Source organism: Manis pentadactyla, chromosome 5 (assembly GCF_030020395.1).
Source record: "Manis pentadactyla isolate mManPen7 chromosome 5, mManPen7.hap1, whole genome shotgun sequence".
NCBI lineage: Eukaryota > Metazoa > Chordata > Mammalia > Pholidota > Manidae > Manis > Manis pentadactyla.
Genome location: NC_080023.1, coordinates 67,326,183 through 67,342,600, shown reverse-complemented (window position 1 = coordinate 67,342,600; position 16,418 = coordinate 67,326,183). Strand labels below are relative to the sequence as shown.

At 38.5% G+C, this 16,418-nt stretch overlaps 1 protein-coding gene across 13 annotated transcripts in view; it reads left to right on the top strand.

Annotated features, from left to right (window-relative positions):
- LOC118923037 (uncharacterized) overlaps window positions 1-16,418 on the top strand; it is a 524,114-nt gene that overhangs the window by 448,513 nt on the left and 59,183 nt on the right. For 7 of the 13 annotated variants that reach the window (XR_008997784.1, XR_008997783.1, XR_008997785.1 and 4 more), the window contains 2 exons: window positions 2,157-2,240; window positions 11,836-11,891. Coding sequence is in view for 8 of the 13 variants with exons in the window: in XM_057502379.1 (XP_057358362.1) it covers window positions 2,157-2,240; window positions 11,836-11,850 (99 nt within the window). In the remaining 5 variants the exon portion in view is untranslated. The remainder of the gene's footprint in view (window positions 1-2,156; window positions 2,241-11,835; window positions 11,892-16,418) is intronic. The other 6 variants (XM_057502376.1, XM_057502372.1, XM_057502375.1 and 3 more) reach the window with 1 other exon arrangement.

Sequence of the window (16,418 nt, the reverse complement as noted above, 5' to 3'; positions counted from 1 at the left end):
CTGACTTCCTCGAAATGGAATCATACGTCCTGATCATAACACTGAACCCTGTTATTCATTTTTTAAAAAGTTGCAGTCTTAAGTTGATATATTTTGGGCTTTTCCCCGTGCCATTCAATGTCTTTTTATCTCAGGAAGGTGGATTTGGTAACAGGATCCTTCGGAACTTTCATTCATGGATTCCCTAATATGCTTGGGACCTGAGCCAGGGAATTTGATAGTAATTAAACTTTGATGGCTGGAACATGACCTGTGAAATGAGTTGCTAGACTCAGTTTAACTCTTAATGGGCAAAAATACATATCCCTAGCAATCCAACCTTAACCCGTGCTTTTAGACTCTGGGAAGAAGTCAGAGGTTTGCACAGCTTCTCCTGAGGGTAAACTGTAGGGCTTCTTCCACAGGAATTAGGCTTCACCTTTCTGGGCCACAGATATCTCCACAGTTAGTCTCTAAATACCCCATGAGGGGTGTGTAAATAATGCAAACCACATTTTCAGGCAGGGCCACCCTGGTACAAGTAATTTGCCCAGGATAAGATAATTAGTAACAGCAGGGGTAGAGATTCCAGAGGTACTCCATTCCTTTGCTAAGATCACTGAGAAGCCTCCGTTCACTCAAGAAACATGGGCAATTAATGAACAGTGGGAGGTAGGGATGGGCCACACTTGCTGATTCATTTTTAAAGGTCATTTTTATTTTGGGGGGTTATTGGTACCTACAGTTAAGTCTTGTTTTGTTTTTTCAGTAAAACCTCTTGGTGTCTCCTCTAAAAAGACTGACAAGAGAGTGAAAATGTGTGTAGTGAGTATGAGAGCTGGGGGTTGGCAAGAGCAGGATCTGGACGAGGAGGTGTTTTGGAAATTAGGGACTTCATAAAGAAAATGATGCAGCTGACAGTCAGCTTACTCTAAGGTAAAGCCCTTTCAGTATATCTTAGTTCATTCAGGCTGTAATGACAAAATGCCACAGACTGAGTGGCTTATCAACAACAGAAATTTATTTCTCACAGTCTGGAGGCTGAAAGTCTGAGAATAGGGTGCCGGCATGGTTGGGTGAGGCCCTCTTCCGGGGTGCAGACTTCTCGCTGTGTCTTCACATGGCAGAAGGGGCAAGCAAGCCCTCCAGGACCTTTATCACAAGGACATTAATCCCATTTATGAGGGCTTTACTTCATGACCTAGCCACCTCCCAAAGGCCCCACCTCCTAATGCCATCACCATGGGGATTAGGATTTCAATATACAGACTTTTCAGAGACAAAAACATTCAGACCATAGCAATGTGCAAACCTGTATTAGATTGTGATGGATACAAAGGAAGTTAAGACATGACTCCTGTCTTTCATAGCTCCCATTCCCACAGATAGTGCAGATACTCTAATAAATAGTAAATGGACTCTGTGGTCTACCATGTCTACTACATGGAGAAATTTATTCTGACTCTGTCACAAGAGTAAAAAATAATAATAATAATAACATAATGCTTCTGAGCTGGGCTTTATAGGAAAGGTAGGAAATCATACTCAGACATTGAGGAAAGAATGTTTTAGGAGCCAGAAAAACAAGAAACATGGCTTAGATTGGAGTCTGCTCAAGACAAGCACATTGACCAAAGGTGGCTTGAGGTTCAGGTTAAATTGTGAGACACAATTGGACCTGAGGGAGAAAATGTAAGCAAGAGCCATATTTGGAAGGTTCTGAAAAGCAGCTAGTGAACTTTGGACATTATCCCACATAGAATCAAAGATTTACAAGCCAGAAATTCACCTTTGGTCTGTGTTTTTAAGCAACAAGATATTCGTTAAAGTCATTAGCACTTTTGTTTAAAGATTCACATAGTCTGATCTTTGTTCTAGGAAATACCTTAATAGATTAGGCTGAAAATATTCTGCATTTATGTCAACATGTGTGCATGAATTCCTTCAAAATGTCATGAGTAGTTTTGTAATATGTCCCTGTACAAGGTTAAATGAGTTTGCATAGACTGCAAACTGAAGATACCTAGGCAAAAATGCTGACTCAGATATTTCAAGTGACAACCGTTAAGTTTAAGTGCTGGAGGCACTATTGTGAGAAACAGGGAAATGGCTCCATGCATCAGGAAAGCCAGCCAAGTCCCTGAAATCTCTCTCTCTCTCTGTTTCCTTTCTTGTAGGAACAGCAATGGAAACTTTCAATGTACAACAGCATAACTCCAGTCTGCTTTACGAGCCCTCTGATTGAGAAACCAGTTGGCAAAGTAAGAACGAATCTATTTCTTGCTGAACAGTTTGATTTGAGCCTATTGCCTGTTACTTCTTTTTGTCTTGTGCTATTTGGGTAATGTAATCAAACTGATTCATGAAAATTTTTGATAAAATCCAAACTGTGAACTATTTGGTTGACCCTCATGGCACCTGACTAGGCAAAAAGTTGAGCTGAGTGATGTTGATTTGAGATTCTCATACCTGAGCTTTTCCATCTTGGTGATATTCTTCCCAACTCCCTTCATTGTCCTGGTAGCTCAGCTCTTTGACTTATCTTCCCCTGCCTATCAGAACTCATTAGAAGAAAAGTGCGTGCTTTTAGTCATTTAGATTCTGGGGAGAGAAAACCTTTTTCCTCTACCTCCTTAGGTTTAGAACCTGGGGTGATGCAAATTAAACTAAAAAAAAAGATAAATAGGAGACAAGGTTTATGACTATGAATAAGGAAGACTTTGGAGAAAAGAAATGAAGACCCAAAGAAGCAGTTAGAGTCAAGGCTTATAAACCATTTTAACAAAAAGCAATAAATTTTGGAGAAGTGACAAAAAAAAGGAAAAGAGTTTTAGGCTTCTAGGGGTGGTGTATTTTGAGAAGGCATATATATGGGGGAAGCTATGGAAGATAAGAGTTATTTAGTAAGGTTTGTTATGCAGACTTAAGTTGGTGCCTTTTCCATTGATAAGAATCACCTCCAATGATTAAGAGTTGTCCTCTTCATGGTCTTGGAGGGGAAGGCACCTTTACAAAGGGAAATTTATGCCCTGCTTTTAGACAGAAAAGGGGAGAGCAGAGAGGTTTTCCTGCATCTGCTGTTTCTCAGTTGCCTTCAGTTCAAAATAATCCATATGCCGACACTTCGGCATATTTTGGAGTGTCATATTCTGATCCCCTTCAACATGTTAATGCAAAATGCAGCTACAGTACTACCTCTTTCCAACATATTATTTAAACTATCTTGTGGAATGTAAGATTTTGTTTCAAGAAGAGAAATTATAGGTTTTTGCCAGAATTGTTACTATTCTGAATCTGAAATCACACCCATAATTCCACCAGGGAGTGTAGAGTCTAATGGTTAAGAGTATGGGCTCTCTGGAGCTAGCCTGCCTGGTTCAAATCCCAGTTCTACATTCACTGGCTATGTGACTGAACAAATTACCTGTAAAAAGGGCATCATAATAATACCTGCCTCATGGGACTATCAGCAGACTAAGTAATTTAATATAAATCCACAAGAGCAAGGTTTTATTTTTAACCAAATTTTGTTCACTATCCAAGCACTTAATGAATTATACAAATGAATTGAATGAATGAATAAATGAAAAGCAATACACATTGTCAGCTTAGAGGAAACACATATTTAATTTCCTTATCTCAAGAAGAGGGAGCTGGAGAATCCAGACTCACCTTAGTGGAAGGACCACAGTCTACCTGGGATACCTGCCACCTTCCTGTCCTTTGCTACAGCGGTACATCTCCAGACCACACACGATCCAACATCGAGGATGAAACACTCACTGTTGGGACAAGTCAAAAACAAACAAAAATTCCTTCAACAGGGATTTTCTTTCCAACTTATAGATACATGTGGGCAGAACTAGAGTTTTTGCAGTTTTGAAAAGGAAATGAATCTACTTTCCTGGCAATTCCTGGTAATTTGCCTTGGCAGCAAGTCCAGCCAAGGCAGCTGTCCTCAGAGTGTGCAATCCCGGCTGAACAGGAAGCCTCTTGCCCGTGCTGTCAGAGGGGCTGATGTTTTGCAGGCGTAGCAGGGGAGTGGCCCAAGCTTCTTAGGACTGGATTTCTTTACTTTGTGTTCACTTCCTCTCTGCTGACCTCAGTTCCAAGTGAAAGGAATCTCATTCAGCCCAAAGATTAAAACAATAAACAAACAAAACATGCCCTGAACATCACAAAATGTGTCAGCAGCTTCTCCAGCCCTCACTGACTTGCCCCTGCTCTGTCCCTCCCCCAACCTCCCCAGCACCATCTATTTTGTCTTTGTTTATATAGGTTCCAAATAAACCACCACTTTGTGGAGGCAGAAAGAAGACATTTCAAAGGCTGCGGTCAGAAATCACGAACCCTGGAGAGATCTCTTTTGACTGTATTTCATTTAAATCCAATAGACAGTTCTGGGTTTCTTCAGTGTTTTCCTAGACTTGATCACACAGCAGCATAAGCATGGTAGGGAGTGATTTTTTGAAACACGTTTTTTTTCCGGTGAGCACAAGGGAATTAAGTGCAGTATGACCATTCTTAGCTCAGTGATATCTCCCTCTGTGATTCTCCGGTCTCTCTCCTGGGGCAGTTAGCAGGTAGGTGTCTGTGCAGTGGCAGCAGGAGGACTGTTCGGGGGTAGAGTGGGAGTGCTCTCAGAGGATACTCTGGCTTCCGGGCTTACTACACTTGCTGTAAAATACTCTAATGAATTCGTTTTGCAGTCAGCTCTGCTACCCATCCACCTGGAGGGGGGAAATCATGCCAAAAATGTAAGCAAAGTCAAGCTTTAATTATAGGGGTCAGTGAAAGGCAGTGTTTAGGGTGGATAATTGAAACCTATGGATAATCTTCCCAGAATCCAAACTCTCTTTCCCACTGCCAATAAACTTTCTGTGGGTGAAAAGCTGCAAGCTGGACCCAGATGCGATTTCTACTACCCAAATTATGGTGCCCCGAATTGAACCAAAACTCACTGTTTCCTTATATGGTGGGAAGGAAGATGTTAAGAAACTGTAATTGGAAAACAAGGTTCTAATTATGAAATTATGAGTCATATAGAAAAAAGGATGTTTTGGAGCCATCTCCAGCCTTACAACTAAATGATAACTCTTTTCATTAATGGTTATGATTAGAGGGTAGGAATAAGGGGAAACTTCATGGAACAGAGAGGAAAAAGCCAGAGAAATCACTCTGGGCAGCAGGCAAGCAAGCCTGAAATATATGATTACCCACCCTCAGATCAAGAGGAGTTGCAAGCTTTATTTAACATAATTGGAGTCAGCACCTTTTGAGTAGAGCATACAAATTTATGTAAATAAGAATGCAAATGTTAAAAATTTGTGTCCTGGGATTTCCAGGAGAGGACCTGGCAGCTTTGTCTTCCTTGCCTTTGCTGCTGCTAAATACTGTGTTGTGAAAGCTTAAGATGAATTTATTTCCCCTAATCCCACAGTGTTGTAACTAGAGGACTTTCTTTGTAATTTATAGGAGATACTCTGGAGACTGGATTAAGACAGACTATTTTAATGTATTGACAGTAAACATGCTCCCCGCAAGAGGTTGTATGGGTTAACAGCAAATGCCAAAGGGATTTCAGGATTTCAATAAATTAATGGAAGATGCAAAATAGACTGTTGAAAGAGAATTAGACAATGATGATGGAGACAAAAGCATGATTTGGGGAGATAGGTAACATTAGAGGATGACATAAAATTCAACTTGTAGGCTTTTCCATAAATTCTTATTGGGGCTGATGGCATGGCAAGATACTGGGCTGAAAAAAGCATTATTTCAACTCAGCAAAGCATTTTGCAGATCATGCCAAATCAGAACAACCCAGTGAAGTGCCATGGCCCTGGCAAACTGCGCAGAGTACACATAGCAGGTGGAGCTTTGGGATCAGGGGTCCATGACCGTGGCTATAGTGACCTGCCTTTCTCAAAAGAATTTAGGTGACAGGTAAACTTGTCCTCAGTCAAAATAAATGTAACTTTAATGCATGATTTGATCTGACCAGCAGGAAATGGAAATAAACCACCTTGAAAGCTAGCAGTATTATTAAATGGAAGGGTGGCTAAGAAAGTAAACAAGGTTTCATAGGCCTTCTGTATTTCTGGGTGAGTGAAGGGGAAATGAGGAGCTAGGTGGAAATTACTGGATAAACAACAGATAGAAAGAAAGGAACTGGTGAACTCAGAATCAGCAAAATACAGAGCTGCTTTATTTCAAAGTTGGGAGGCTTCTGTGGGAAGAAAAGAAATAGGGGTGTTCCTTTTTACAGATTACTTAGGTCCTTTTAGCACTGGAGGGTTTTTCTTACCAAAGGAAAGTTTAGCTTAACAAACAAGGGCCATTTTAGGGATAGTCTGCTAAGTTATCACCTGTTCAGAATCATTCAACATTTTATCATTAAATCATGACTGGGTCTCAGGTCAATGAAAATCACCTTGGGACTTAATATTTAGGGTTTTCAGTGACCAAGTAAGATGGAGAAGCCAACCCATGAACTAGTCTGTGGTCTACTGCTAGTTCCAAAAAAATACCAAAAGGCAGGGATGGAATGATCAGAAAATAAGAATAATTCTGAGCAAAGCAAGCCACTACTACAATTACTATAGTTGCAGATGAGCATAATTTTAACTTTTTAAGTGTGAGTATCTCTGTGATTTGATTGGATCTCTTTCTCTATATATTTAGCTTCTGGTCACTGAGGCAACATTTATTAAGCCAAGTATTTTTCTTCTTGAGTTTCCTATGACAAGGTGAAAGAAATTTTCAAGTTAAGGAGGAGTCAATTTTCTTCTTCTTTTAAGATTATGGAGGTTTTAGTTGGGCATAAGCCAGATAAGGAGCATATTTTTCAGCCTCCCCCCTTGTAGCTAGATGTGGCTATATTGATGAGATTATAGCCAGTGGGGTATGAGTGGGAGTGATGTATGCAATTTCTGAGTCATGCCCTTCATAGGAAAGGAATGTTTATCTCAAGCTTTCACAACACAACATTTAGCAGCAGCAAAGGCAAGGAAAATAGAGCTGCCAGGTCATCTAGAAATCCCAGGACACGTATTTTTACATTAGCATTCCTATTTACATAACAGCAATTCAATTTATGTCCTCCTATATGCATTTAAAAATATTCAGTGCCCAACTCCCAAAACCTATAGAAAACAAGTGAAATATGAATAGTTACTATCCGTGGAATATATTTTATTAGGTTTTTAAACTTCATTAATTCAGAAACAGGTAGGTGTCAATAAACTATAAAAATGGGAAAACAGTAAACTTAAACAGGAATCATTCTTGTTCTGATCTGCCTTTACAGCTTATGTATGAAGGCTGAAATATAAATGGTATAACACGTATGTGCTAAATATATGGCTACATCACAATGTACTTGATATTTAAATATGACCTAAATATTTTGCTAATAGTGCACACACACAGAATCACCAGACTTGCTACTGGGGACTGTGCCATTATCAAAGGTCAGGGATCCATATTTGTATTATAGAACTATTGTTTATTCTTTCTTTACCTCCATGTGCTGACACTTTCCATTAACACTGCCCCAGTTGCTCTCCAAGAACCCTGTTTAAAAATACTAAGTAAAATACTAAGTGAAACTTCTGATGGAAAAATGCTAAGTAGACTGCTTGGTCTGTTATTGATAGAAAAGCAACTAATTTGTCCCACTTGGGAGTAGAAAAAAAGATGACCTAAGACTGCCATAGGCTATGTATCCTCTCTATGCACATCAAGTAGAAAAAATAATATCACTAAACTCTGAGAAATATCACTGCAAATTATCTACAGAACTAATACAGAATTTATGCATTGTTTTCCACCTTCTCAGGTCTCTGGCTACCCTTGTGAAAGCCAAAGGAAGCCTTTCTTAGAAATACTGCATTCTAAGCCTCCTATGCCAGCCAAGCATCCTCTAAGAAATGAACAGACACTGAATGCCTTCCATGTGTGAGGCAGTGTGCTATAAACGGCAATGCAGGGCAGCGTGGCATAAGTGATAACAGCAATAATAATTATTAGAGTAGCCACCATTGTTTGAGGACTCTCTGCCAAACACTAACATAAGTTCTTCAGATCCAGCCTCTCATATAATCATTTTACAGATGGAACCTGGAGAGGATAAAGCTGTCCAAGGTCACAGAGCTAATAAATGGTAGAGTTGGCATCCAAAACTAGGCACGCCTGACTCAAGAACATATACCTAACCGCCTGCTGGAGAGATGTTTTTTATCGGGGCAATCTCTTTTCTGTGCCTGGTTGAAATACAATCAAAGGTTCCTGGAAGGACACAGAAGGAAGCCAAAAAAAAATATGACCCGGCTTTTATTAGGGGTCACTCTGGCTATCATTAACCAACCTTAGATTTTCATTTTCCAAAGGCTCCAGCTATAAATAGCAACCGTGCCCAAGTGGCAAATAACGTGTGAGTATGCAGCATTAGGTTGTCTTTTTCAAGGCAGTTGCTTTACAAAGAACTTTAAAGGGGGTATGAACTGCAAAGATGACACCATGAGGTTACTTGGATCAAAATAGTGTTCTTCAGAAGCCATCCCACCTATTTTGGTGTCCCAGTTTATCTCCTCTGGGAGAAAGAGGCTTAGTGCTCACCTAATCCATGAAGCCCTGCATTTAATTTCAAGAACTTGAACACTCTCAGTGAAAAGAATCAAAGTTGTATTATTTAATATCTTTGAAGTTCAGCTTAATGAAAGAATCACAATAGGTAGAGCTGAAATCTCCACTTGCCACTACCGCCTTTCAGGTTTTTCATATATACCATTTGGGTGCCTAGCAAAATAAATGAGTAGGAATGAAGTTGATGGAGAGCAGACTGCATAAAAGTTTATGGTCTGAAGAGTAGGGAGGTAATTAGTGGTGCGATGAACTCCCAAGTTGTGCCCATGTTTTTAAAGGTCATTTCCTGCATTTTATGAGAGATGGGGAATTACATTCAGGGCCCCAAATAACTTTGCTTTTGTTGTTATGAACATTTATTACACCTAACCTTACTTTTGGGTTAGTTGATTGCATGTCTGTCTTTTGCTGGGGCTTGTGATCTCCATGGCTGGGGGCTTAGGCAGGGCAGGATTATGCCTTATTCATTATTTCTGTCCCCAAATCACCAAGCATAATTTTTTCCATATGACACCTGCTTGTTAAGAAAGCAAGGGAAGGGGTAGGAAAAGAAAGGGAAAGAAATGTTCATATTGTACCTGAGACCACTATTTTCTGACTACCTAGGTCAGACTGCTTTTCATTCAATGTTTCCTCTTTAACAAATAGCTTAGTGAAAAATTCAACTTTACCTTAAAAAAATTTGCTTCCAGAATAACCCTTAAAAGGCTCTATTCATTTGCAGAAGGCAGAAAGTGCACTTCTTATACTGATGTTCAGAGGGAATCAGTAATAAGAGACATGTTGAGATTAAAATGAAATAGAAAAAAAGAGAGAAGATGTTCTTCTCATGCTTTGTGACATGTAAGTTGTTTCCTTCCTTTACTGCACCAGTGAAAGTGATCTTGCCAAGGTCAGCAGGAAAATCCTTTCTGCTAAACCCAGAGTACATTTCAGTCCTTCTCTAACTTGACTCAATTGATCTCTTCTTGAAAGTTGTTCCTCTATTGGCTTTTATGAGAGACGACCATTCTAATTCCCATCTGACCTCAGTCTCTTGCCATTTCATCTTCCCTCAATAATACCTCCAATTCTGTGCTCCCTGGCAGTCCAATTCTGGTGCGCTTTTTTTTTTTTTAAATCAACTCTCTCCTTGAGCAGTTTTTTTTATTCTCTTGTTTGATTTGCTCAACATGTTCAAAATTAAACCAGTTAGTTTATCTTTCTTATCTTCTGATCCCCCTGCTCTACAGACATTCTGTTCCTCTGTCAGTGACAGTTCCTACCTTCCCCGACAATTCAAGCCAGAACCGGGGGCATCATCTGTATTTCTTCACTCTCTCTCTCACCCATCCAGTGAGCAGTTCAATTTACGTGGTTCTTGAGGATCTTTATTCAGATGAATCCTTAACATTCACCCTCTCCTTCCCCTTGGGCTTTCCATAATTCAGAATTTCATCTGGTAACTGATGAATCCTCTAACTGGTTTCCCTATCCTTACTTTTGCCTTCTTTCAGTACCTTATCAATACCACTGTAGAGTAATCCTTTCAAATTGCAAATATGATCAAGTTACTTGATTAAGAGGTGAAATGGCTTCCCATTGACTTAGTCCGGATGTCTCTGCATGGTAGTGGGCGAGTATGATACACCTCCCGATCCCAGCCCCAGCCCCTGTTGCTTTTTCCCACCAATCCTACACCCTACTGTCTACTTAATTCTGAGCCATTGTGCATGCTGTTCCTTCTACTTGGTCCTGCCTAATCCCTCCCTCTTCTCAAAGTCTATCTTACAATACATTTTCACTTCTCTCACACCCCTCCTATACTTCTCATTCTGGGTTAAAACTGTAGTTTATATACTTTCTATTACATCATTGTTCTTCCTTTTTTGAAATTGTTTGCTTGTATTTCTGTTTCATCTTTGTATTCCTCAGTGTGTGGTACCATGTATGGCACATGCTAGGTGCTGAATTTCTGGAAATCCTGTTTTTGCTGATGAAAACCTTGTGTATTGATTTCACCACATACCCAGAATTCAGAGCAATTCTTATACTAAGAATTCTTATACTAAGCAATTCTTAAACTGCATTCAGAACTCTTTACGGCCACTGACACATTTTAGGATTCTCTTTGCCAGAGTATCTGCCTATAACTTTCATTAATTAAAGTAAACCTCTCCTCACAGATGACTAAAGCCCATTATTATATCAGAGTTCATCTTAAGAAAAGGAGAGACTTTTATCAGATAGGGAACATACATGAAGACAGGGCCTTGGCCAATGTGAATTCCTTCCTATTAAAACTGATAACAGTGAGATAATTGAGGAAGATAGGCATGTTATCCTGTTAAGTAATTCTTCTCTATCTTCTTCATTAAATAGAATTGCAGTGGGAGTAAGAACTTCCTCCTGTGGCTTTAGAAGGCAAGAGCGATTGTGGTCTTCTTTTCCAGATGCTGTCTGTACAAAAAGAAGGGAAAATGGTTATGGCTCCAGCTCAGACTTTTGATAGGAGAAGAAACTTCAGCCTTTAGTACCTTTAAAATAATCTGGCCAGTTTAAAATTAGGCATTCTGATAGGAAAATGCCAAGTATGAAAAGGTGAGAGCTATGTACATAAGAATTTAAATGTCCCACAAAGAAGAATTTCTAGCACTAAAATTTACACTCAAGTTTTAGTCAATACTGTTAATTCTAAAAATAAAATTTAGTGATATGCTTTAATTTAGGGGAGATGAGATACAAAAAAATCAAGAACCCTCACACTTCAATTCAGCATGGAACAACTCTTACTATGAGAAAAGTGTACATTCATAATTATGTAATCAAACAGTTTTATTAAATATGGTAAATGAGCATCATTTGATCAGTAGTGTTAAGTAGTCCGGGAGATACTAAAGAAATTATGCCTATCTTAAGGGATAAAGAGTGATTTTTTTCAGCATTGGAAGGTAACTTAAATGTTATCTAGCCCACCTTCACATCTTATGCTTAAATCTGTCCTACAAAGCATTTGCCAAACCTTCTGTGATTATCCCCAAGTTGAGGGAGATTTCTACCACCTGAAACAGTTCATTTCATATTTATATAGTTCTTATCATTAATTATGATAAATAAATTTTATTGAGTGCTATGTTCAAGACATTAGGCTACGCTTTTTATCTTCAAAAATCCTCTTTAATCTTTATCACAACCTTATAAAGTGGCACTCTTATTATTTCCATTTGACAGCTGGGGGGAAACTGAGGCTTCACGAGGTTACACAAATGCCCAACATCACACAGCTGGTAAGTAGAGGACCTGGCTTTGACTATATAACCTGCCTTCTTAAGCAGTATACATATGCAGCCTCTCTAACTCAGCTTCTTTATGTTGACCTGAAATCTGCCTCCTCCTAGCTTCTGTTCATGGGTCCTAATTTTTAATGAGATGACACTAAACATGTCTAGTCTTTTTTCACATGATGGATCTTCAAATAGTGACCTTATGCACTCTACCCCCTCAGTCTTTTCAGTGGACACACAGTAGTGTTGCTTTTCACTTTTCCTTGTGTGAAATGGTTTCTAGGTCCTTCAACCTCACAGCCACTGGCCTCTGGATAAACCTCTCTTTGAGGTCTTACGCATTTAAGACAGCATAAAATCCTATTAGCTTTGTTGGAAGAGTAGAAACACAAGGTTGAGTCATATGCTTGTGGTCAAGCAAAGCCACTAAGTGTTTTGTATATGTGTTGGGAAGCTGTATGTCTGCTGTCTTATAGTCACACAGTTGAGTTTTGAACTTGAATTTAATCCTTGTACTTAGTACAAACTGAGGTTATATTTTATCTTAGTAGTATGGTTTATTGTTCCAGAATACTAAAATAATTTAGGATCTATATTCTACTACTTACTATTTTTTATTTTTCCCTTTGTATTCATTAATGTTTGCCATGTATTAAGCCACCTCAGACTTCTTGGATTAACATAACAAGTTGGCTCTTACCTCCATTTGTCAGAACTTAGGCCAGGCTCAGCTTAGTGGTTCTTTTGGACTTGACTGGGCTCACTCATGCATCCATGGTCATGCCTGCTAAGTCACATGGGGACTGGCAGATCTAGAAGAACCTCAGCTGGGATGGCTAGTCTCTGCTCTACATGATTTCTCATCCTCTAACAGGCTATCCTGGACTTGTCCATATGTCAGAAGGGGTGTCCCAAGACAGCAAACGAAACCAAGAAAGACCCTAGGGGTCCTAAGTTCAGGGCAGGGACACCATCATTTTCCCTGTAGTCAGTTGATCAAAACAAGTCCCAGTGCCAGGAACCTTCAAAGGCTGGGGAAATATTCTCCATCTCTTGTTGGGAAGAGCTTCAAAGTCATTTTACAAAGTGCCTAGATAAAGGAAGACATGAAAATTGTGGCCATTTATTAAATCTACTGCATTAGTAGGTAAATAAAATAGATACGCACATACCAGGCCATTTGTGGGTTTGATAAGCACAGCATCCAAATTATCCTTAAACAAATTCATAGGAATTTCAATTTTAATAGGGTCTAAAAATAAAGTCATAGGGAGCATACCACTTCTGCTCTTACAATCCATTTAGACAAGCATAACAAATGCACTGCAAACCATAAAAGAACAAACTTACATGTTAAACTATATGTCTGTTTGTAAGGAGGCATAATTTAAAGAGTGAAGATCAATAAGGCCACCACCAGGAAAATGCTTGTAGATGAGTTTAAACTTGATCTGGATTTGAAAAATATATAATAAAAGTTAGAAGCTGTATTGGGAAAGAGAAATGAAAAAAATGTCCTCATTTTTAGGAATTAGCATGTAGAAAAACACAGACTAGAGTGAGAATATTAAACAGTTACTCTGAAGAATAAGTGGTAAGAGAAAGGGTGGCTAGGCTATGGGGGATGTATAATGAAAGAACTGGAAGGTAGGAAGTTTAGTCTGAATTTGGTTTTATAAGTGGGAAAGTATGGATGGTTCTTGAGCAAAAAGACAACGTGATGAAAATTTTTACACAAGTAGTTTTGCATTAGTTTAAATGGGATATTTTTGGAGTCAGGGAACCCAAAACCTTACAGTTTTTTTTATTCCTGATTAAAACCAAGTACCTGATATCTTTTTCCTAAGCTAGTAAAAAAAAAAAAAAGGCCTAAAAAATTATCCTGCCAATAAATTTCATTTCTGCCAGTTTAAGGAGAAGACAGAAGGTACCATCAGGAAAGAGGTGACTATGTTCTTTTTCTTAAAGAAGAAGAAAAGGAAATGTAACTGCTTCTGCTTAAATTTAAGTCATTATATCATGTGTAAAGATTTTTCAAGGTTATTTCCCTCAGTGGCAAAATGATGGTTTGCAGAAATAAAAAGCTGACATTTTCAAAATTCAAAAACTTAGCCATTGAACAAAACCCTGAATAATCAAAAAATTAGTTTAGTTTTCCATTCTAGTATAGAAATGCCATTTATTACAAGAGGACATAACAGACACTCCAGTCTTCTTGGATATCATAAGTCTCTGTGAATAATGAAATCTCTCTTTAATCAATGTTCCAATGCCAGGACACTGAGATTTCTGGGAAATGGGTCAAATGTTTGGGCCCCCTTTGAGAAGCCCTATAGCCCTTTGGAATTCTATCACTAGGCACGGTATAATAAGAGCCATCTGACTGCTTGTCTGGAGACCTTCTTGGTATATGTACTTTCTAGGAGAAATCAACATATGTTCTCATCTCCTTTGTACACTGAAGTGAATTCCAGATTGATCCAAGATTTAATTTTGTTTTCAAACCATAAAATCCTTGAAAAATATTTAATGATCTGATATTGTAATAGAGTAAGATTTTCCAAGCTTAAAAATACTGGCACCCTAGTACACTAATGGATCTAGGAAACAGTTATCAATGACTGTTAAAACTATGAATTCAACCACTGATTAGGAATTTTATGGAGGATAGATGAAATCAGGTTGACAATACCTGCAACCACTCATTTTAACATCACTGAAAGGACACCAAGACATGATGTGTGCCATGACATGACTGGTGCCGAGGAGGTTCACAGCACCACCGATGAAGTATTCTGCCCTCCAAATATTAAACCCGATGTTATCAAATCAGTGGCTCTAATTACCACTTGATGGAAAATTCACAGGGTAGAGGAACATGGTAAATGACATTCATTCAAATCCAGAAAGCGGAATGTCCCTTAGGACAAATGACCCAGTTTCTCCAACAAATAATGGCATGGAATATAAAAGGGAGGGGAAACCTCTGTGTCATATCAGCTAAATACAGTACATGGATCCTATTTGAATCTGGATTCAAAAATTCAATTCTGAAATGACATTTTTTATAAAATCAGAGAAAACTGAGCCTGACTGGCTATTAGACATTAGAGAATTATTGTAAATGTTGATGGGTGTGTTGGTTGTTAGTTGAAAAGTTCTTATCAGCTAGAGATACATTCTGAAGTACTTTACATGTGTTGTGATATATCAGATTTACTGTGAATAGAGTAAATTTTTGGCAAAAGAATGGTGAGGGGAGGAGAAAGAAGAGGTGAAACAAGAATTGCACAGTGTTGATCATTTTTGTGCTGGGCAATGAGTATATTAAAATTCATGATACTTTTTGTCTGTTTAGAAACCTGTGTTCTAATTATTTGAAAGTCATTGGAAGAGATCAATATAATCTACCACATAAATGAAATAAAGAATTTCTTTGCCTTCTTAAATAATAGGCTGGGGAAAAATATTTGTTACAAATATGACAATTAACATCCACTTACCTACATGTACATGTACACATATAAGCTGATAGGAAAAATACTAAGAACCCAAAGTTAAATGATAAAAACAGAGAATTCAAAAGGAGAAATGTAAATTGCTTAAAATATCCCTTTAGAAATAATCATAAAAAAGCAAGTTGAATTTTTTTGAACTGCTAAAGCAAACTATTGTCTATGACATATATGCCTTTTATGTCCTGGAAAACAGTCATTTCCTATGATCAGTAGAGGAACATTTAAAAAATAGTAGCAGCCTTTTTATTAAATGCCAAAAAAGTGTCATGTGCTGTACAGTAAGGACTATTTTTGGAAAATCTTTCTAACACTCCTCCAGTGCTGATAAAATCCTGGCCAAGAAGCCCTGCCAGGACTGAAGGGAGAGTGTGTTAAAAAAAATGAACCCAGGGCGAGGGTTATGTCAAGGGAGGGCTTCACAGGTTGCTTCTAGGGGTGTTGACAGGGTCCTTAATTTGGTTGATAGTCATATGCATGTTCCTTTATAACTACTTCTTAAATTGTACATATGGATTCCATGCCCTTTTTAATAAGTGCATTAAATTTTATAATAAAAAGTTTTTTTTTAAAGTAAACTCCAACAAGTGTGGTCACCCACATGCCTTGAGTTGCCTTATGTGGTGGTTGGCCCAAAATCACCCTGAGTGAGCAAAGAGGAGCATAACTGCCTTGCACTGAAGTCCAGCATGGCAGTGGCCTTGAGGTTCTATAATGGTAGAAGCTGTTTCCCAAGAGGAATCCTTAAGTCATGTTCAGCTATAGGAGTTTCCCAGAGGCATTGTTGGCTGTTGGGGGAGTGTTCATTTCTGGAACTACCCTAAAATTGAAATACCCAAGGAAATTCCAATAATTTCCTGAGAAGTTGTTTCTTTCCCAGTTTTATTAAGAAATAATTGACATGTGTCACTGTAGAAGTTTAAAGCATACAGCATGGTGGCTGGATTATATATATTGATTACTACAACAGATTCAGCTAACACCCATCTTTTCATACAGATACAGTAAAAAGAAA